The 22,584-nt window shown below is 49.9% G+C and overlaps 1 protein-coding gene across 1 annotated transcript; it reads left to right on the forward strand.

Annotated features, from left to right (window-relative positions):
• The first annotated feature begins 5,526 nt into the window (after nt 1-5,526).
• Nucleotides 5,527-20,513, forward strand: LOC122374009. Its single transcript, XM_043352506.1, has 3 exons — nt 5,527-5,576; nt 18,651-18,817; nt 19,099-20,513. The coding sequence occupies exons 2-3, from the start codon at nt 18,653-18,655 to the stop codon at nt 19,276-19,278; spliced, it is 345 nt and encodes a 114-aa protein (XP_043208441.1). The 5' UTR covers nt 5,527-5,576; nt 18,651-18,652; the 3' UTR covers nt 19,279-20,513.
• The last annotated feature ends 2,071 nt before the right edge of the window (nt 20,514-22,584 follow it).

Below are 22,584 nucleotides of genomic sequence, written 5' to 3' on the forward strand. Positions count from 1 at the left end.
CGAATCCCAGGGTGGAGGTCACATGTGTCATGACTTAGGGCCTGGGGTCACCACATGCCTGCCAGGAGCACCACAGGCCTGACAGCCGACAGGGGCACCACAGGCCCGCCAGGGGTGCCAAAGGCCTAGCAGGGGCACCACGGGCCTGTCAGTGGCACCACAGGCCTGTCAGGAGCACCATCGGCCTAGCAAAAGCACTACAGGTCTTCCAGGGGCACCACAGACCTGCCAGGGGCACCAGAGGCCTGTCAGGGACACTATCGGCTTCGCAGGGGAACCACCGGCTTCTCAAGGGCACCATGGGCCTGTCAAGGGCACCACAAGCCTGTCGTTGGCAATTTAGGATTGTCAGAGGCACCACAAACCTGTCAAGGGCACCTACGTTCTAACAGGGGCACCACAAACCTGCCAAGGCCCAGGGACACCACATGCCTAGCAAGGACACCACAGGCCTGTCAGGGGCACCACGGGCCTGTCAGGGCCCATGGGCACCTAAGTCATGTCAGGGCCCACCGTAGGCTTGTCAGGGGGCAGGGTAGGTAGGTACCACAGTCTTTCCAGGGGCACCAGCGGCTTAGCAGGGGCACCAGTCATCACATGACTAACCAAAAATAAAGCAAAAAAAAAAAAAACTGAAAATAGGGCACCACCAAAATTAAGTGGGCGAAATCCGTTGAGGTTTTAATTTTGGGCATAGGTACTAGGTAGGGGCACCACTTCGATTCATGAACCTCCCCTTTCCCGAATTTCCCGAGTTTTCCCGAATCCGCCCCTGGTACTAATACATCAAATTTAAGGGGGGGCACCTTGCTATTGGTGCCCCCCTTGCAGAATCCAAGGGGGGGCACGGTGCCCCGGTGCCCCCCCCCCCCGTTCCGCCGCCTATGACTGAAGCGGCATAGACCCATCGCGGTCACGGCCGGTGGGCGGAGTCAAGTTGAGCACGGCGTAACGTGATTGGCCAGCGCTCCTATCCAATCCGGTGCGGCAACGAGCGAGCCTCTATCCGGGTGCAAAAACTGATTAACATCACGAGCCAACGACAAGTGCTCTAAATTTTGATATTTTGTTAAGAGACCATATTGACAAAAATTGGCGCTTGAGCTGAAATATGGTCTGCCAAAATTTCAAGCTAATTGGACAAAAATTGAAGAAATTATCGCCGAAAAACAGGGTCTCATGGGGTCTGAAATGCATAGTAGGTAGGTACTACAAACCACATGATCTCTCTCTCGGAGTGCAGGAATCAGAGATCAATTCGAATTAACTCGCCGGCACAAGGGGGGTGATGCAACCCCCCCTTAAGGTTTTTCGCGAATAACTCGCGTAAAAAGCGGCCGATCGCGACGAAACTTTCAGTACCCTCGCATTGATCAATTTTACACCTACCCTCAAAATTTCATGACCCTGACCCAAATGACCTTTGACCTGCGACCTCTTTTCCGAGACCCTGTTTGGCCGGAATCGCGATTCGGCGTATGTCGGCTCGCATTAGCCGCGCGTTTGCAAGCTTTTCGTGGTTTCAAACGTTCAGACATGTGATTTGATGTTGCTCCCATACATTAGGGTGGGTGTCAAGGTCACCTGAAGGTCAGGTCAGGTCATTGACCTTTGGTGACCTCGGGTGACCTCGGTTCACTTTTTCGAGTTTTACATGTTTCTAGGCTAGTTTTTGGAGCTGAATTCGAATTTAGCAACCATTTGAACATTTACGAAGTAGTTTTGGTGTCTTCGTAACATGTTACGAAGCTGTCAGAGGCGGTTGACACGTATTACGAATACCCGTCACAACCCCTACCGGTTGACCTGACCTGACCTGACCCGACCTGGTCTAAATGCTTAAAGATATCGTCTCTGATCAAAACTAACACGATATTCGTGATCAGCACCCCGGAAAACCACATAGCGGCCACACTTTACGACTTCTAACAGGTCCCGATTTTCCCGGTTTTCGGGTCATTGACCTGAGCTGGAAGGTCACCCGATGAGTGATGACCCAGGACCTTAAAATTGGGTATATTGGCTTCCTCTCGTGACGGGCAGCACGCTCGTTTTTTTCCGCGAAGCTCTAGCTCGATCAGGGGCCAAACGCGAGGGGGGGGGGGGGTCGTACAGTCGTGTACCTACAGGTTGATGGTCCCCTACTCTTTATCCACCGGGTTCCATATGGCTCAGCATTGGCAGCAGCCGCCTGGTACCGGTAGGCTGTGCTGCATGACCCGAGAGTGAAGCGGCACAGTCTACCCACGCCGCTTGACATCGGCTCGGGTCGCCGGGTGGAGCGCTTTGTAGACCAGCTGTCGCGTCAGACCAGCGCGGGGGGAGGGGCTCGTCTCGGTGGTTGGCGTTGGTTGGCGAGTGGTGTGGGGCGTGCTGGTGGACCATGGGGGCTGGGCGGGTGTGCGTGGTCACTTGCTGCATTGCACATTTTGCGTCGCTTAACAATTGCATTCCTGTTTTTGCTAAGCAAAATGCACGGAAGACCCAGCGAATATAATTTACTTGTGCAATGTGCAATGTGCATTGTGCAAAACGTGATTTGGCACGGTATCGAGGCAACCATAGGTCTTGTGCCACATATATGCATGATATTTAGCCCGCGCCCCACTGGGGGGGGGGGCTATTTATAGCCCCCTCCCGTTTTTCTTCAATAACTTTCAAACCGCTTGACGGATCGACGCCAAACTTTCAGTACCTTTGGCTGCATCAATTTGAAACCTTGTGTCTAAATTTGAACTTCGTAGCTGCCATAGGTCGGCCGGAAATGACGTCAGAGTGACGTCATGTTCGTCCGATTTCGACGCAAAACATTGAACCACGGCAATCGCTCCCAAGAGCTCAGTTTTTAAGCTAGATCCAATTTCTTTGCATGAAAGGACTCAGAATTGACCGCGCTATCAAACTGCTATCTCGGATTTTCAAAATTTTGAAAATTTTGAAAATTGTATATAATAATATTCAAAATTTATATTTTTATATTTTTTCAAAAAGTTTTTGACTTTTCGGAAAAACCGGAATATATGTGACAACACGCATGATTATGACTAACTCTAGCAAGTTTTAGCTAAATATCTTCAAAAATGGCCAAGTTATACGCATTATTGCAAAAAAATTCACAATTATTAATTTTTTCAAATCAATTTTTCAGTACGTATTTGGCATCGTACACCAATATAAATGGCACCATCGTGTTCCTGAGCTCAAACTGCATCCAATAGACACCTTTTTTGTTGAAAAATCTCAACTTTAAAATTTGACCTTTTTTGACCTGAAAGTGACCTGACCTAAGCTAAATTCGACTCAAAATGACCTCGAATGACACAGACGACATCAAATTCGAAATCTATGGCCTAAATGGACCATAAAACATGTGTCACGTGACCGACGCATGATATAATATTTTCGTGACCTGTGATGACCTGACCCTGACCTGAAATTCAAAGTACAAGTTTGGTACCCTCAAGGTATCTAGAGCATCTGCTCACGAGTGTGGAAACCAAAAATGAGCCTGATCTGACTTGTAAGACGGCGGCCAGAGCCCAAAATGTGAACAAGCCAAAGTGCTAATAATATTTACTTTGACCTGACCTGTGACGTCATCGATGACCTCGAGGTCAATGAAATTAGGTTTCGCTCGACAGTTTTTCCGGGGATATCAGACGCCGTTTGAATTTTGACGATCGGCCCAGTAGTTTCGGAGTTAGGAGGGGGGCTATGAATAGCCCCCCCCCCCCCCAGTAGGGCGTGTTATACACAGACCCCAGTGGGGCGCGGGTTAGGCAATACGCTTATGAAAATGGTAGATTGATCGGATTGATCCTGGATGTCAATTCGTATGTTAAATGTCGACATGTATTAAATGAACGAATGAATGAATCAATCAATCGACAATCGACATGTAGATATAAAACCGTATAAATGGCTCACAACCACTAAAATCGAACCAGATCCTAACTCGGAAAAGTAGCCGGAGCCCCGATGAGGCTCGAACCGGGACTCCACGTTGAAAGTTTTGCCAATGATCCATCATCATTCCACCAAGCTAGAGCGACCGGTACCCGGAACCACAAAAACATTCATCGACTTTGCTGCCGACCCCCGGCCCCGCCGCCCGCCCGGCCAGACTTTGCCCCGGCCGTGGCCACCATCCGGTGTAGCTCAGCGTAGGAGTGCTAGACTGTCAAACTGACCGGTAGTGAGAGGCCCGGTTCGAGACGCTTCGCGTGCTGGATGTTTATTTCTGTGGCTATGCGATTTGTCCACTTTTCAGAAAGATTATTTTGGTGACAGGTCTGTTTTCTTTCTTTGCTCCAATTCATGAGGAGACCGCATGGACCCTTACCTGTCCTTCCGCACTCCACTTGGGAGATGAGTGTTTGAACCCTCCTGGGTTTTATGAATATCTCTAAAGCGAATTTTTGGAGGGTGGATTACGATCGGTTCTATGCAACAAGTGACCACACACACCCAGCCCCAGGTCCGCTCACTCCCTCCCCACATCACCCACACCACACTCCAGCCCGCCTCATCCACCGAGCCGAGCCAAATAGACAGGCCTGACCCTTACCCCCACCCCTCCCCCCAGCCGGTGTAACGCGGCGTCCGGTCAAATCGCTCTACCAGGCGACCCGAGCCGGTGTCATACAGTGTGGGTAGGCTATATGCCGCTTCACTCTCGGGTCATGCGGCACAGCCTACCGGTACCAGGCGGCTGCTGCCAATGCTGAGCCATAGGAACCCGGCGGATAAAGAGTGGCGGACCATCAACCTGTACACGACTGTACCACCCCCCCCCCCCCTTGTGCCGTCGAAGGACGCAAAATGGCCTGTGCCGGCGAGGGTTAAACAGCCGTCTGCAAGAGTCTGGTTTCGAAATTTGTGTCACTGATGCTTTGATTATTGATAGGGTTATGAGATCAATCTCAAATTTGATCGGGGAGTCAAAATTTGTAGCCGTGGGTGCGTGATGCCTAAACGTCCATAAGGTCTCGGTCACTGGATCTGAAAAGTGAAAACAAAGCTTAGTCCTTAGGGTAACTAAGGTAACTTGCTTTGGCTCAATGTCATAAAAATGACGGAGCAATGAGCATAGCCCCTTCCCCGCAACCCGTAGCGTCCAATCCACTCGTCCACACTAGTCCACCGTCCGGAGTCCACACTACTTCCCAGAACCGTCGGGCCAGGCTGCCTTTGGTGAAAGTGACATGCAGGATCAGACGACACTATCAGCGGTCAGGTTCAAGACGGGTGGGCCCGATGCGATTCCGATAATGTCTAGTCAGTAGTCACTAGTCACAGCCCACAGGGACCACAGGGAACCGGTTTAGTCTGCGGAGTCCCGTGGGACAGCGACGTTTGACACAGCGGCCATCGTTCCCACCGAGAGGACCTGCTGTAAAAGATGCATGACGCTCACACGATCACGTTCTCACGGCTCCAGCAACGCCCGTGTGTTGTGACAACCCAGCCCTGAGGGTGAACCGAAGTCGTTCCGTTCTGCTGACGGTCGTGTTCGCCAAACAGTCACTGCCGATATTCGCTGGAGATCAGAACACCCGAGCGAACCTCTGCATCAGGTATGAGTATTTAAAGGGACTATCCCACCTTTAACATGGGGTTTGAGTTGAGATAGCCAAGTTTGCGGCGAGGTTCAGAAACCACTATCTATCTAGGTTGCAACCCCCGCGGCCTCGTGGTGTTGAAGAAATTCGTTCCCTTCATTTGAAAATGGGCCTTGTACAGCCCTCTGCTCACTGCGTGGTAGGTTATAGTTGCTTCAGCGAAACCGGCCAATATCTCAAAGGCTCTGCTACCGAGTGCGCAGAAGTCCTGACGGAGGGACGCGCAATACCACACAACTTTGTTTGAACCCCTTGTTGACTAGACCTACCTCTCTGTGTCGCTTCAATACACAGAAGTCTGTATTTTCCGTCCTTAGACTAAGTTTTTTTGCCCCCCTCCTAGAACCGTCCCTGCCATGCCTTCAATGAGCTCAGCTGACAGCCGCTTACTACGGAATGGTAGTGCGAGTTGGGTGCGTAAACAGGCATGAGTCGGTGACCAGCGCAGAGGCTAAACCGGTCGGCGGGTCAGTCGACCGGGTGCGGTGGGGCGGGGAGGTGGACGCGGGCCGGGGTCACTTGGGTCAATAGCCCGAAGCTATGTCTCGGCCAGAAGCCGATCCAGACAGTCTGGCGCGACCCGACCAGGCCGTTCTAAAGCACAGGGACTAGGAATGAATTAGCCATTTTGCAGGATTGTTACAGGTTGGTGTCAAGGTTGGTGTCAAGGTCACGTGAAACTCAGGTTAGGTCATTGAACTTCGGTGACCTTGATTCACATTTCGAGTTTTACACGTGTCTAGGACAGTTTTTGGAGCTCATTTAGAATTTAGCATCCATTTGAACATTTAAGAAGCAGTTTTGGTGCCTTTGTAACATGATGCGGAGCTGTGAGTGGCAGTTGACACCTACTATAGATACCCGGCAAGAACCTACTGGTTGACCTGACCTGACCTGACCCGACCTGGCCTAAATGCGTGAAGACATCATGTTTGATCAAACCTAACATGATATTTGTGATTAGCACCCCGAAAAAAAACTAGCAGCCACACTTTACGACGTTCTAACTTCTAACAGTTTCCATTGTTCCGATTTTTGGGGTCATTGACCTCAGACCTGACCTGGAAGGTCAACTTATGATCTAGGACCTTAAAAATAGATATTTTTTGTTTCCTCTCGTCACAACAACACGTTCGTTTTGTCCGCGAAGCTCTAAGTCCATCAGAGGCCAAACGGCAAGGGGTATCCAACGAACCCCCCCCCCCTCCCCTATACGTTCGTGGCTGGCTAAACAACAATACGGGCGAGGGTTAACTCTGTCTATGGGCCACGTAGCAACACACGGTAAGCGACATTTGAAACAACGTTCAAAATTAAGACGAAAATATTTCGATCAGTTTATAGGTCAGGTTAACGGTTAGGTCACCAGATGTCAACAAAGGTAAAGTGGTGCATATATAAACATTTTCTGAAACACCGGCGCATAACTTAAATGAATCAATATTGATGCAGTGCCGCAGAAAAGCGCGTTCGATAGACCTTTAAACACTTTTGACTCAAGCAAGGAACGTGCAAGTTCAAGGTCATGACCTGTCCGGAAGAGGTCATGTTGCGCATCAGTCAATGCGCATCGTCGACCTAAGCACATCGAAGGTGTTTTCATTGCTCTAATCAAAGGCAAAAACCGCCGGGGACCTTTCATGACCTGCGATGGCCTCGGGGATATAAGTAAGGTTCCCATGTGCTATTGTCTTATTCAGTATGTCAAGTTTACTGGTGTCATGATATTTGAGAGTGTTTAGCATACCGTTTGTCTTGTAATACGTATTTCAATTTTCTCCAACTGACCAAAAATAGAGAGGTCGCAGATTGCCCTAAACTTAGCTCAGCGATATCAAAGTTACGAAATCAACATTTAATGCACACCGCTCTTATCAATCGCTCAAAGTTTCAAGGCGATCGTTCAGTCAATGTGGCTATGACGAGCATTTTAATTTTTTTCTGAGGCGAGGTCACTTTACGTGACCTACCTGGTGACCTGACCTTGAGAGGCATGGGCTTGAAACTTTCACAGCATGTGCGGGAAACTTGCATTAAGAGGTGTGCCGAAAACGGTTTTGCTCTGCGCTGCCGTTTTTTTTTTTACTCAATATCTGCGAAAAACGCAGGATACCTACGTCCAACCCCCCAACCCCCTTTCCCCAACGCTGGTAAGATATCTAATAATCTATATCCTTTTGAAAGATCTTTACTATAGGTCTTTCGAAAGCTCTATACTTAAGGAAAAGAATTTGAGCACCCTTAACTTTTCACATGGCACGTGCCACGACAGACGCCTTTAGATTTATAAATATACAGGGCTGCGGAGTCGGAGTAGGAGTCGAAGCCGACGTCGGAATCGGTTGGAGTCGACAGCTGTGACCGGAGTCGCAGTCGGAGTCGTAGTCGATTTTGGAAACCGAGACCGGAGTCAGAGTCACCGAAAATCTGCCGCCTCCTCGGCCCTGCCAGGTCTGCGGAGCCGGAGTCGGAGTCGGTCCTAAAAAATTCATCGACTCCGCAGCCCTGTCAATAGAAGTTAATTACGGCGTAGAAGGGATATTAGGCTGCCCAGCAAAAAAGAAAAAAGAAAAAAAAAACAGACCGCAGGGCAATCAGCCCAGTGGTTGCTTTTATATAAACCTCTCAAAATCGTTACAGGTCGGGCCGCTCATTCTAAGATTTTTTCCGTTTTAGTGAAAATACTTTGCTTCGCCCGTTAGCTCATAATCAGCGGACACCACCTCAAAAACACCAACCACTGGCCGTAACGCCGGCGCCCCGCACACCCTGCCGGCCCCGAGGGCACGCCGCGCCCCGTCTCGGGTCAACTGAGGTAGGGGATGGGGAGAGGTCCGAAGTCCAGCTGTGGTCCGCAGCTCAGGTGACCATCATTGTGCCCCGGCGGCCAGTTTCTGTGAACTTTGACCTACCGCTGGATACCCGAGGGCTCCCCTCCCCTATCAGCCGTAGTGAATAGCCTCTACCCAGGCAGTGCGAGCTATCACAACAAACGTGCGTATCTGGGCAGCGTGCGTAAAACTCCGACCTCCCCTCGCCAGGCTCAATTTGGACTTTCCCATTGGAAGTGGCGCAGTCAGGCTCAATCTGATTCGGGGCAGAGCAAATAGCTGAAAATTAACATTTTCCCTGATATCTGGAAATATAGCGAGCTTTCGAACGTGCCACTTTTAGGACGGGTGCAAAAAGTTGTTGTGGACATTTCCAGAGTATCATTATGCATCTCCGTCGCTTTACCTAAGTAAGAACGTAGGTCGATATTGCTGTGTGTAACGTATACCTACCACGCAGTGAGCAGAGGGCTGTACAAGGCCCTATCTTCAACATGGAGCGACCGTTAGTGTGACGTCACCTCGTTTAGTCATTCTGATTTAACCCGCGCCCCACTGGGGTCTGTGTATAACACGCCCTACTGGGGGGGGGGGCTATTCATAGCCCCCCCCCCCCCTAACTCCGAAACTACTGGGCCGATCGTCAAAATTCAAACGGCGTCTGATAGCCCCGGAAAAACTGTCGAGCGAAACCTAATTTCATTGACCTCGAGGTCACCGATGACGTCACAGGTCAGGTCAAAGTAAAAATTATTAGCATTTTGGCTTTTTCACATTTTGGGCTCTGGCCGCCGTCTTACAAGTCAGATCATGCTCATTTTTGGTTTCCACACTCGTGAACAGATGCTCTAGATACCTTGAGGGTACCAAACTTGTACTTTGATTTTCAGGTCAGGGTCAGGTCATCACAGGTCACGGAAATATTGTAATGGACACTGAATGGGTGTCATACTGAAGTTTGGTGATTGGAGTGCGGCGACGTCCCATATATCCCCGATAGCCGAGTGGGTAGGGTGTCTGGACGTTTGGCCGGCGTGATCAGTCGGTGGTTGCCGGTTCGAATCCGGCCCGGTCCTTTGCTTTTGTACCGTGCGCCGAGTTTCTGTCCGTGCCGCGCTGTGATTGGTGGTGGCATCTGACCCGAGGTCACGACCGGTGCGTGCCGGCGGTGGCGGTCAGTTTTTTGCGTGGCGGTGGCCGGGTAAGTGCGGGGACTCCTGTGCGGGGGACTGTTTGGGGAGGGCTCCTGTCCCGTCCGCTGACCGGTGCTGCTGCCTGGGTTGATCCAGAGGTGCTGCCGGGCCCAGCCATCTTGCCGCTCTGCTGCCCGTGTGCTGTGCGACCTGAGGTAGCGGCTCAGACGTACATCGCCCGGGCTGTGGGGAGCGAGATTTGTGCCGCGGGTTGGGTTGTCGGAGGTGCCTCGGGTGTGGTCCGAGAGCCACCGGCGACTGATTCCGCCGTTCACCATTCTTGCGTCGGCCGGCCTCGGGTAATTCCGGGACGTCCGACGTGGGAAATCCACGGCGGCTCTGTTTGGTGGGAACCAGTGGGTTTGGGGGGGACTCGGGTTTATTCCGGGCCCCGGGTTAAGCGGAGGGACTGTCGGCCTGACTGGCATTGACGGGGCACAAATACAGGCACAAAGAGCGACACACTTTTTACTGCTGAGGCTGGACGGCGGGGTCGTCGGATTCTCCGACAAAGCGGAACGACCGAGCACAACACTGGTGTCAGAAGTGGTCGAACCTCCGCTGCCCCACCATGCCTCCTGCAAAAAGGAACGCTCAGGCCGCTGCTGTTGATGAAGTGGATGGGGACACAGAAAGGAAAATGACCGACCAAGGAGCGGAATCTGCGCGACTAACTGCTCTTGAGGAACAGATGGGAGGTGTGACAGCAGCACTGGCCGATATCGCTGGGTATATCCGTGAACAGCCTGTGAAGAGTCAAAGTGCCGAGATTTCTGAGTTGGTTGACTCTAACAGGGCGAGATCATCAGCCACCAATCACTTTGCGCGGCCCCGAGAGTTCGATGGTTCTGTACCATGGGCATCCTACAAATCGCAGTTCGAGGCCATCGCATCTGTTCACGGATGGAACGACTCAGACCGGGTGGGAGAGCTGGTTGCCTGCCTGAAAGGACCAGCTCTTGAGGTATTCACTCACCTATCGCCTGAGGATCAGATGCAGTATGGTCGTTTGGTGAGTGCTCTCGACCAGAGATTCGGGCAGACGAGCCAGCATCTGTGGTTCCGTTCTCAGTTTCGAAGGAGAGCCCGGAATCCAGGAGAATCGCTACCGTCGCTGGCCCAGGATATGGAGCGGTTAGCGGCCCTGGCGTATCCGGCGGCAGAGCAATCCTTGAAGGACTCTCTGGCATGTGAGCAGTTCTTGGATGGCCTGACTGACGTGGAATTGCAGATTGCCGTTCGTCAGTCGCGCCCTGTAAACTTACAGGAGGCGCTTACCACTGCCATTGAAATCGAGGCGATCCGAAAGTCTGCTGAGGCTGGTGCCGTTGGTGGATCGGGTTTCACAGCTCGGCAGGCTCGCACTGATGAGAAAGTTCTGAGTGATAACTCTGTTCCAAAGGCCAACAACACGGATGAGCTGCTGCAGGCCATCCTGCAGAGAATTCAAGCTCTAGAGGCATCGGTTGCCTCTCCCAATCCAGGACAGCGGCTCGGAGGACAGCGACGAACCTGGAGGAACTCAAATCAGTCAGATCCCGAGGGTTGCTGGCACTGTGGCAAAACGGGTCACATCCGGAGGTTCTGTCAGGAACGACGGACTCGAACACCAGGCAACTCGTACCAGAATCAGGGAAACTGAAAATGGCTGCCCGTGAGGGACAACGGTCAGCCGAACCGCAAAGCGAGTCCCCTCGTATTGTGTCCAGAGGAACAAGAGGCGCGGACAGCATCCAGGTGAATGGTTTTATCAATGGCAAGCCACAAGCTCTGGTAGTTGACTCTGGATCTAACTGCACACTCCTACGAGCTGATGTGTTGGAGAAGCCTGATCTGCCGGTGGTGAAAGAAGGCCTCTGTGACGTCACTGGTCGGCGCTCGCCACTCCGAGGTCCCACCACAATAGAGTTGGACATTGGTGGGCATCGCTTGCAGCAAGTGGTGTATGTAGCGGATGCAATTGAAGAACCCTGCATTCTCGGATTGGACTACCTGATAGAAAATCGATGCGAGCTCGACTTCAACAGCCGGACGCTGAAAGTCAGAAACACATTGGTGCCGCTTATCGTGGGTCCTCTGACGGCTGGCGGGCCACGAGCGTTCAGGGTCAGAGTAAAGGAGCCGTTGACACTCAACCCCAGTACGGAGATGATGGTGCCCTGCAAGCCGGAAGGCGAAGTGTTCGGTGCTCTTGGAATGGTGGACACACACGCCTCTCTACCGAACGGAGTAATGACTGGCCGAACATTGATAGACACCACGCGGCCCTCATTCCACGTTTTGATGGCGAACCTGTCGGACAAGCCTGTGAAGCTTCACAGTGACACGTTAGTTGGGATGTGCACAGCCGGTGGAGGTTATTGAGGCTGATGTAGATATGGTGAAAACGGAAACACCATCTCAGACTCGCCTTCCGGAACATCTCCAACCACTGTTGGATGGTGTCAGTCCTGACGTAACAGAAAGTGATCGAGAGCAAGTGCGAAAACTGCTCGAGGAATTCTCGGACGTATTCTCATCCAATGACGACGACTTGGGAAGGACAAACCTTGCAGTTCATCACATCAACACTGGCTCCCATCCCCCATCAGAGTATCACCACGTCGCATCCCTGTGAACAAGCGGGAGGAGGCCACGAAGATGATTGAGGACATGGACAGACAGGGTCTCATCGAACGGTCAAACAGTCCATGGTCGTCCGCTCTCGTTCTCGTCAAAAAGAAGGACGGCACTCTGCGTTGTTGCGTAGATTATCGTGCACTGAATGAGGTCACAGTCAAAGACTCGTACCCACTGCCTCGTATCGATGACACATTGGATGCGTTAACTGGAGCCAGATGGTTTTCAACATTGGACTTGAAGTCAGGGTACCACCAAATAGGCATGGCAGAGGAAGACAAGGAAAAAAACGGCGTTCTCCTGTGGAGGACTTTGGCAATGGAGGGTGATGCCGTTTGGATTATGCAACTCTCCTGCAACCTTCGAGCGGCTCATGGAAAAGGTCCTTTCGGGACTTCACTGGAAAACTCTGCTGGTCTATCTCGATGATGTGATCGTCTTCGGGAAGACACTGGACGAGGAGCTGCAACGCCTCCGCGAAGTCTTTCTGCGCATGCGTAAGGCAAATCTGAAGCTGAACGCAAAGAAGTGTCGATTGTTCAGGAAGGAGGTCGAATACCTCGGACACATTGTATCGCAGCATGGAGTCCAGACGGATCCAGAGAAGACTTCATCAGTTGCGAGCTGGCCCACACCGAGGAACAAGAAAGAACTTCGCAGTTTTCTGGGGCTCTGTTCATACTACAGGAAGTTTGTGCGGGACTTCGCTACCATCGCAGCCCCGCTACACGCTCTCACAAAGGAGAAGCAGATCTTCATGTGGGATGAGTCATGTGATCAGGCCTTCGAGAAGATGAAACAGGCACTCACAAGTACCCCCGTCTTGAGGTACCCAGATCCAGAGAGGGACTTCCTGCTGGATGCTGATGCCAGCAATCAAGGAATCGGAGCCGTCCTCTCGCAAGTCGAGGGGGGTCGAGAGCAGGTGGTAGCATATTACAGCAGAGCGTTAACTGCTTCGGAGAAAAACTACTGTGCAACCCGGAAAGAGCTACTGGCTGTGGTGGATGCAGTACGTCATTTCCATCACTTTTTGTACGGCACCTCGTTCATCATCCGAACAGATCATTCTGCACTCCAGTGGCTGAAGAACCTGAAAGATCCTGAAGGTCAACTGGCCCGCTGGCTGGCAAGGATCGGCCAGTATGACTTCAAAATTCAGCACAGACCAGGCGCGAAACACCTGAATGCCGACAGCCTCAGCCGCCGACCATGCAGTCCTGACTGCACACACTGTCGAAAAAGGGAGCCTGATCAGGTGGTCTGCCGAGTTGTGGGAGCTGCCGGGACGAAGGAGGCTTCTGACAAGGCGTCTGAAGACGACCTCATGACCAGGCAGCGGGCAGATCAGGACCTCGCCCCTATCATCAACTACAAGGAACAGGGACTGGATAAGCCCAACTGGGAGGAGATGTCGTCAGTGAGCACTGTTGCCAAGCGGCTCTGGGCTCAATGGGAAATGTTGCGTGTTCAGGATGGAGTTTTTCAGAGATACTGGGAATCAACAGAGGGAAACACAGGAAGTGGCTGGTAGTGGTACCCGCCAGCATGAGGGAAGGCGTGATGCAGGAGGCGCATGGATCTGTCACGGGTGGGCATTTCGGGAGCAAGAAAACACTGCAACGCCTGAGAACCAGGTTCTACTGGATTGGAATGAGGCGGGATGTTCAGGAGTGGTGCAGGGTCTGTGAAACGTGCACAGCAAAGAAGGGACCACAAAACGCACCACAGGCCCCGCTGCAAGTTCGAAATACAGGGGCCCCCATGGAAAGGATCGCTATCGACGTTGCCGGGCCACTGCCGACGTCGGCGTCTGGAAACCGCTACATTGTAGTAGTCATGGATTATTTCACCAAATGGCCAGAAGCATTTGCAGTACCAAATCAGGAGGCAACAACTGTGGCTCAGGTGCTCGTAGATGAGTTCTTTTGTCGATTCGGTATTCCATATGAACTTCATTCCGATCAGGGAAGAAATTTTGAAAGCAGAGTCTTCCAAGAATGCTGCAACCTGCTCGGCATACGAAAAACGAGAACAACGCCGCTGCATCCGGAGTCGGATGGAATGGTTGAAAGGTTCAACCGCACCATGGGCCAAGAGCTCGCCAAAAGGTGCAGAAATGGTCAGGAAGACTGGGACAAGCATCTGCCGACCATTTTGATGTCGTATCGCTCAGCGGAACATGAGAGTACCGGCTATACACCTGCGCAGCTGATGCTGGGAAGGGACCTGCGTCTCCCAATGGATCTAATTCTTCCAAATCCACCGGACGTGGATGAACAGGAAACGACAACACACTATGCGATGGCCCTCAGGGATCGACTCAGGGAGGCTCATGCCCGTGCACGATGTCAGCTAAGAATGACCTCTGAATCGATGAAGCTCCGAAAAGATATCAGAGCGACGACAGAGGCACTGGCTCCAGGTGACAAGGTGTGGCTGTTCAACCCGAAGCGCAAGAAAGGCCAAAGTCCTAAACTGATGTCTCCATGGGACGGTCCCTACGAGGTCGTTCAGAAGTTGTCTGCAGTGACATATCGGATCCAAAGGAAGAAGGGATCGGCCCTGAAGGTAGTACACCACAATCGGTTGTGGAAGGTACGAGGACCACCACATTTCAGCTGGCAGAACAGTGAGAAGACCAAGAGAACAGCGAGTGCTCCCCAGATGCCAAAGGAGCAGGAAGACCAGAGGCCTAAGACTGAAACCACGCAAAGCCCGCTGACGGCTTCAACGGCCCCAAGCAGCGTTTCTTCTGATAGACAGCAGGAGCACCAGGCCAGGGATGTGTCGAGAAGTGTGACTTCAGAGGATGTGGTTGAGCGGCCCGTTCATCGTCGAGAGCTTCGACGAGACCGTCGCCCTCCCGAACGGTTTGGGGATTACGTATGCCACATGGGTTTGGTGTAGATCTGGAGTTCAGTGGGAAAGTGGGAATGCCATTTAAAGTGATAGAGTTTCGGCAAAGCATAGCCCATGGGAATCCCCTGTTCGCGTAGGGGCTGGTGGTGCTGCACTGGGTGATATCTAGTCAGCCTAACTTTGGGGGCAGTTTTTTATCTTCGGTCGGTTTTCTCTATTGATGTTTTGCATAGTGAGTGCTGCGTCGGGTATGTTCTGACCAGCAGGTCACACCTCAGTGTGGTTCTGTCTCAGTTCAGCTATTACTAGGCATGTCTGTCTCACCTGTTAAGAAGTGCTAGCCACGACGGGTAGTGCCTAGACACTACCGACGGACGCTGGTGCCTAGACACACACACACAGTGATACTGATGTGAACGGACGCGATAGTGTGCTGGTTGTGAGGTTGTGTTTCGCATATGTTGCCGTCTGTTCCGAGGGCGGAACTTTTTGGGGGGAAGGGGGGTAGTGTAATGGACACTGAATGGGTGTCATACTGAAGTTTGGTGATTGGAGTGCGGCGACGTCCCATATATCCCCGATAGCCGAGTGGGTAGGGTGTCTGAACGTTTGGCCGGCGTGATCAGTCGGTGGTTGCCGGTTCGAATCCGGCCCGGTCCTTTGCTTTTGTACCGTGCGCCGAGTTTCTGTCCGTGCCGCGCTGTGATTGGTGGTGGCATCTGACCCGAGGTCACGACCGGTGCGTGCCGGCGGTGGCGGTCAGTTTTTTGCGTGGCGGTGGCCGGGTAAGTGCGGGGACTCCTGTGCGGGGGACTGTTTGGGGAGGGCTCCTGTCCCGTCCGCTGACCGGTGCTGCTGCCTGGGTTGATCCAGAGGTGCTGCCGGGCCCAGCCATCTTGCCGCTCTGCTGCCCGTGTGCTGTGCGACCTGAGGTAGCGGCTCAGACGTACATCGCCCGGGCTGTGGGGAGCGAGATTTGTGCCGCGGGTTGGGTTGTCGGAGGTGCCTCGGGTGTGGTCCGAGAGCCACCGGCGACTGATTCCGCCGTTCACCATTCTTGCGTCGGCCGGCCTCGGGTAATTCCGGGACGTCCGACGTGGGAAATCCACGGCGGCTCTGTTTGGTGGGAACCAGTGGGTTTGGGGGGGACTCGGGTTTATTCCGGGCCCCGGGTTAAGCGGAGGGACTGTCGGCCTGACTGGCATTGACGGGGCACAAATACAGGCACAAAGAGCGACACACTTTTTACTGCTGAGGCTGGACGGCGGGGTCGTCGGATTCTCCGACAAAGCGGAACGACCGAGCACAACAATATTATATCATGCGTCGGTCACGTGACACATGTTTTATGGTCCATTCAGGCCATAGGTTTCGAATTTGATGTCGTCTGTGTCATTTGAGGTCATTTTGAGTCGAAGTTAGCTTAGGTCAGGTCACTTTCAGGTCAAAAAAAGGTCAAATTTTGAAGTTAAAATTTCTCAACAAAAAAGGTGTCTATTGGATGCAGTTTGAGCTCAGGAACACGATGGTGCCATTTATATTGGTGTAGGATGTCAAATACGTACTGAAAAATTGATTTGAAAAATTAATAATTGTGAATTTTTTGCAATAATGCGTATAACTTGGTTATTTTTGAAGATATTTAGCTAAAACTTGCTAGAGTTAGTCATAATCATGCGTTCTGTCACATATATTCCGGTTTTTTCGAAAAGTCAAAAACTTTTTGAAAAAAATATAAAAATATAAATTTTGAATATTATTATATAAAATTTTCTAAATTTTCAAAATTTTGAAAATCCGAGATAGCAGTTTGATAGCGCGATCAATTCTGAGTCCTTTCATGCAAAAAAATTGGATCTAGCTTAAAAACTGAGCTCTTGGGAGCGATTGCCGTGGTTCAATGTTTTGCGTCGAATTCGGACGAACATGACGTCACTCTGACGTCATTTCCGGCCGACCTATGGTAGCTACGAAGTTCAAATTTTAACACAAGGTGTCAAATTGATGCAGCTAAAGGTACTGAAAGTTTGGCGTCGATCCGTCAAGCGGTTTGGAAGTTATTGCGGAAAAACGGGAGGGGGGGCTATAAATAGCCCCCCCCCCAGTGGGGCGCGGGTTAAATGGGTTTGTTCGTTGAAAAATCGCTTAAAACTTGGTCTGAACTTTGTTGTGGTGCCTACAGAGTAAAAAGAATCAGCTTTATGACAGTAATGTGGCCTGGGGAAGGAGGTAATTTTGGGCTGTGACGTCACATATTTGAAAGTTTGTGTTTGGAATATGGGAAGCCTAAGATGTTTAATGAAAAATAAATGCCAGAACCGTGTTCCTGGTCATCCAATCTATAAAGTCGGGCACAATTTAACTGGTTTTAACAACATTTTAGAAGGTGGGATAGTCCCTTTAAGACCAACAGCTGACCACTGAGTTGAATTATTATTCCGTGTCAGTGTGGTCCAAACTCCAAGCAAACGTCATCAGGGTACTTTGAGCCAGGAGCATCACCTACCAGAACAGCATTGCAAAGAGTGACGGCCGGGGGTTGATGCCTAATTGATACGGACCTTGCATAGAATCATCGTCTTGTTTATTGAATTGACAATTCCGCGCTATGAAGCTGGCATGAAGTACGAAAATAAAATATGTTAATGAACGCGTGCTGCTCGCTCATGACATAACAAAAAGGGATCGATTAACATTTTGAGCCCCTTAGGTCACTATTCGTGAGCTATGGGATTAATGTCGATGGTCAATATGCACCTTGAGAGGACGCGGACGTCGAATGGTATTCGGGCAAAATGAGTGCAACTGACGAGACTAGAGTCAATCAATTCTTATAAACAAATGCCGTATCATTACCTAAATATCATATATTGGGTCACGGTGTCATCCTAGGCCATATTCGTTACCCTGACTATATTTTGATGCAAATAAAGTTTTTGCGTAGGTATAGGCTAATTTGACAAATTTGGCCGGTCGCCGATCGGCACCAAAACATATTGTCACGTTCTCATTAACTCGTCGAAAATTGCTTGGGTGTCGATTGTCATTATCATTTGTCGTGCCCTCTATAAAGTTTTAGCTTCGTGGCTTGACGTAATCCGACAAACTTTACCTGCAGATGCGTCCTAAGGATGCTAAGGACACATACCTATGACTTTACTGAAGTCTTTAGTTCAATACCATTTTTGGGTCATCCTCTGTCGCATACAAAAACCCATGACAGGAATTACATCATGTTCTGGCCGGACTTGCTTCAATATCGATGTTTCAATGATCGACCTTCAATAGAACGTGTAAGGTGTATTTACGTAGGTAGATTATTTTTCGCCGTAGGCATACCTACGGCCGAAATACATAGTTACTCGATCTGTGCCTCAATTGTTTATGCGGCCAAAGATACTTGTACACGTTAGACTTTGTTCGGAGACTGGTTTTCTGTATGAACAAAAAACTGAGTACCTACGTATTGCAGGCGATATATATATTGCAAAATGTCACGTCCCGAGTCCCGACCGCCTTTCCAGCGATGTCGCTGAGACCAGTCCTGTTGGCTTGTACCCTTCTGCTGGCGCTCGGTGTCGTCCGAGGCCAGGGCAGCTGGTTCGCTGCAGATGACACGGACACCCTCTCAGAAATCGACTACGAGGAGGAAACCGACCAGTTCAGGAACAAACGACAGAGCATCTTTGATGTGAGCCGGGGTGAAAAATATACTTAAAAATCAAGCTGTGTTTTACCAAGAAGCAGCACACAGCTTGAACGTGAAATGTTTTTTTTTTGCCGGAACGTGAAATGTGTTTTCAATTCGCGGAAGTCGTTCAATCAAACTAAAAAAAAATTAAACTGTGCAATTCACACGTCCAAAACATACCTAAAGTATACTATCTGAAAGACGTGAGAAGTCTAAACAAATTCTATACTGTTCGTGTTTCTCATGTTCTCATGTACACCACCCTTTTTGTCCCATTCCAGGAAAAGGAGGAATTGCGCAGAAACTGCCTGAGAAAATCTCGGCAGGCGTGCTGTCCCCTGCTGAAGAAGGACGCCGTCAAGTTTGCTGCCTGTGTGAAGGACTACAGCTGGTCCAACAAGGACAAGGATCGGCCTGGCTGCCCTAACTACCCCCGCTGTCCCGGCTTCACACGGGGATGAAGCAGCATGGGCGTGTGAAGGATTAAAAATAAACGCAACCTGCCACCTGGGCACCGTTATCCCGAATCGCCCGACGTTGTTTTGTTTGGGTGTTTTCTATGATTGGTAAGATAAAACCACGAAGAGTCGAGGACATAGCGAGACATGAGTCAGGATATCTTGAAATAAAGGCTTTGGATTGAACATGCGGGTGTCGCAACTTTTGCGGTGGGTGGTAATGCGGCGCTCGACATTACCATCAGAAGTCGATTCGGCTGATGGTCCAAGTGACACGTATTAGGTAGGTAACCCAGTTACGCCAGCATGCAGTAAAAGTTATACCTAACATTGTTTACATAACATGGTAGTCCATTGTTTGTTTGTTTTTAAGCACACTCCACCGTCCACAGCAAACCTTGCTGCTGGTATGATAAAGTACGTACCATAGGCGGCGGAACGGGGGGGGGGGGGGCACTGTGCCACCCTTTGATTGTGACATTTTAACATTAGCCTTATGGGCGTTGCATGGAAAGAATGGGACCAAAAGTCGGCAGTGCCCCCCCCCCCCAATTGAAGGTGTTCCACCGCTACTGGTACGTACTACTTACTACTTAGGACTAAAAATGTTTACTGAAAGTAAACATACCTACTCCTAAGAGATGTCCTACTAAACTGCTCCTAAAAGATGGTTTAACCAAAACCTATTGCAAAATGTCCTACACTGGGTAAAATTAGAGAAATATTTCAAAAATATTAGGAAAAATATTTTTTTTTCATTAAATTACATGAAAAATATTGTGCACAATGTTACGTCGTACACTTAGTGACTTAGGTGTAAAGATGGTACCCGACAGGTGTAGGATGTTTAGCAATAGCTTTTATCACTCTTATTTTATCAAATTATCCTTCACAATACCCAAGGCATCGACAAAATATGGGAAACTGTGGCCTTACCTACGTATCCAGTTCTAAACCCAAACATATTCGGAACTGTATTAACCATAACTCCATGGATTTCCGCTATGCTATACCGTAACTTTCGTTATTTGAGGTTACCATATAACTTCGATTTGATGAACAGAATGTGATCTTCACGTAGATACCTATGCTCGGAGCTCTTTTGAAATGCACTGTGTTTCTAATTTTTGTGATGCTTCTCACTTCTTCATGTGGTGCCACCATTGCACAGGAGCTCTTGCACGGCCTTTTTACCAGTCGTTGACTGTCACGTGGTCAAATAAACCTTTATGTATGTATGTATGTATGTATGTATGTATGTGACACGGTTCACGGAACATATGGCTTCGGCTTCGCAGCACAGCATAACGTCATGCGCCTTCTGCTGGCGCATTGCGGTACAGCATATCTTCAGGCGCCTACTGCCAGTATATTGCGGGACAGTATAACTTCAGGCGCCTACACTAGCGTCATCTCGCGACAGGAATAATAATTTTGAGTAGCGTCATCAACTTATGGCGTCGAGACCTGGACAATGGACATGCTGTACATTTGCTGCCGTTCTAGGCTTCGCAGGGGCTTTGCCACGTTTTTGGGATTGCGGGCCGGGGTACAGAGTCCAGACCTCTCTCAATATATCTTATCTGGTCTACTTAGACCACCGCGACCCTCGCGGGGTGGCGGCACCCCAGTAACCGTCGTAGCTATAGGTATTAACCCGGCAGGCGGTGGGCCTACCAGCCACCTTCCGCGCGGTGGGGGGGGGGGCATTTTTTTGCCCCCCCGTATCTCCGAAACTACTGGACGGATCCGGAAAATTCAAACGGCGTTCGATAGCCCTGTCAAATTTGTCTAGGGAAACCAAATTTCATTGACCTCGGGGTCACCGATGACGTCACAGGTCAGGTCAAAGATAAAATGTTTCACCGTTCACGGGGCTTCTAGGGAAAGCGCTATAACACCGAGTAAAACGCATGTTGTCGAAAATCAGCGATAAGGCGTCAGTTGTCTAGTACATATGTTGCTATTAGAGGTCACTGGTCATACCAGGTCAGGTCACAGGTCAGGTCACCAAAGGTCACCAAGGGTCACCACATGAGCCCAACTTTACTAAGGTTATGCGATGCATGTTTTATGGCCAGTTTTTCATTTCCAACTCAATGGTGTTGGTTATAAGACCATCAGGTACGGTTTAGGTCACTGTCTGGTGGAGGTCAGGTCAAGGTCAGGTCAAATTTCCAAGTTGATATTTTTGCATAAAATGGGTATCGATTCGATGCAGCTCGTCACGGGGAGTCTAATGGTGGTCTTTGTTTTGCGCTACGAGGTCTAGAATTGCTAAAAATTGAGTTTGAAAATTTGACGTCATCAATTTTGAACAGTTTTTTCGCTATAACTTGGCCAAAAAAAGAGGTATCGATCTCAAATTTGGTATGTAGATAGAAGGTGGTAGGGACTATCACATATATTCCGTTTTTTTATTCAAAAAACTTTTTGGATTTTTTGGCTATTATATTCAAAAAATATATTTTTTATTTTTGGGGGTTAAAATCCAAAAATTCGAAAAACCGAAATAGCAGTTTTGTAGCCCTTTTCATTCCACACCTTTTATGTCTGAAACATTTTTCTGTATCTCTAAAGCTGTAGGCCTGACAGCTCTTCCTGCGAAACCTTTTTTGGGTCGAAAATGGCAAAAATGACGTCACTCTGACGTCATTAGCGGCCAACCTATCATAGCCTTTGGAAAAAATTTTGGTCACCATGTGCGCTAGCTGCTCTCGGGAGGGTACTGAAAGTTTGGTGACGATCGGCGCAGTGGTTCTCGAGATATATTGAAAAAACTAAAGGGAGGGGGCAAAAAAATGCCCCCCCCCCACCGCCTGGAAGGTTAATTGGTAGAGGAACACACTACACAGAACGATTTGACAGTCACCAACGCCACGCGCAGTGTGTGTATGCTATAGATATGTAGCCCGACCCTTCCAAGCTGTATGCTTATAAATCTTCGAATTAATTTCCATTATGATAGACCACACATCCAAAAAAAAGTTTACGACCTCAGAGCTGTAGTATAGATAAGAATTAAGACGGCACATACTAGAGCAGAACTTAGGCACATAAAATACACCGTGACGATCCAATGATTGACTTTTCTAGCAACTGGCCCTATATCATGTTTTTTTCCATTAGTTATAAGAAAAGAATGGGACATCACCTCATTTCTACATACAGTCCATTATGTTCACTTGCTTCTAGCATCTTAGATTTATAGCCAATGTAGCCATTTTTTCGATCGGTGGGCAGTAGATAACTTTTCACGATGTCGCAGCTCAGCCTGCTGTCATTGCGAAACTGCTGTCATCAGTTTTC

The sequence above is a fragment of the Amphibalanus amphitrite genome, unplaced genomic scaffold (genome assembly GCF_019059575.1).
Source record: "Amphibalanus amphitrite isolate SeventyFive unplaced genomic scaffold, NRLGWU_Aamphi_draft 001587F_arrow, whole genome shotgun sequence".
Lineage (NCBI taxonomy): Eukaryota > Metazoa > Arthropoda > Thecostraca > Balanomorpha > Balanidae > Amphibalanus > Amphibalanus amphitrite.

Excerpts from the sequence above, each read along its gene's own strand:
- LOC122374009 (XM_043352506.1), top strand. The coding sequence starts at position 18,653 with ATGTCGCTGAGACCAGTCCTGTTGGCTTGTACCCTTCTGCTGGCGCTC. Across the intron at positions 18,818-19,098 it reads AACGACAGAGCATCTTTGAT|GAAAAGGAGGAATTGCGCAG; the intron begins GTGAGCCGGGGT and ends GTCCCATTCCAG.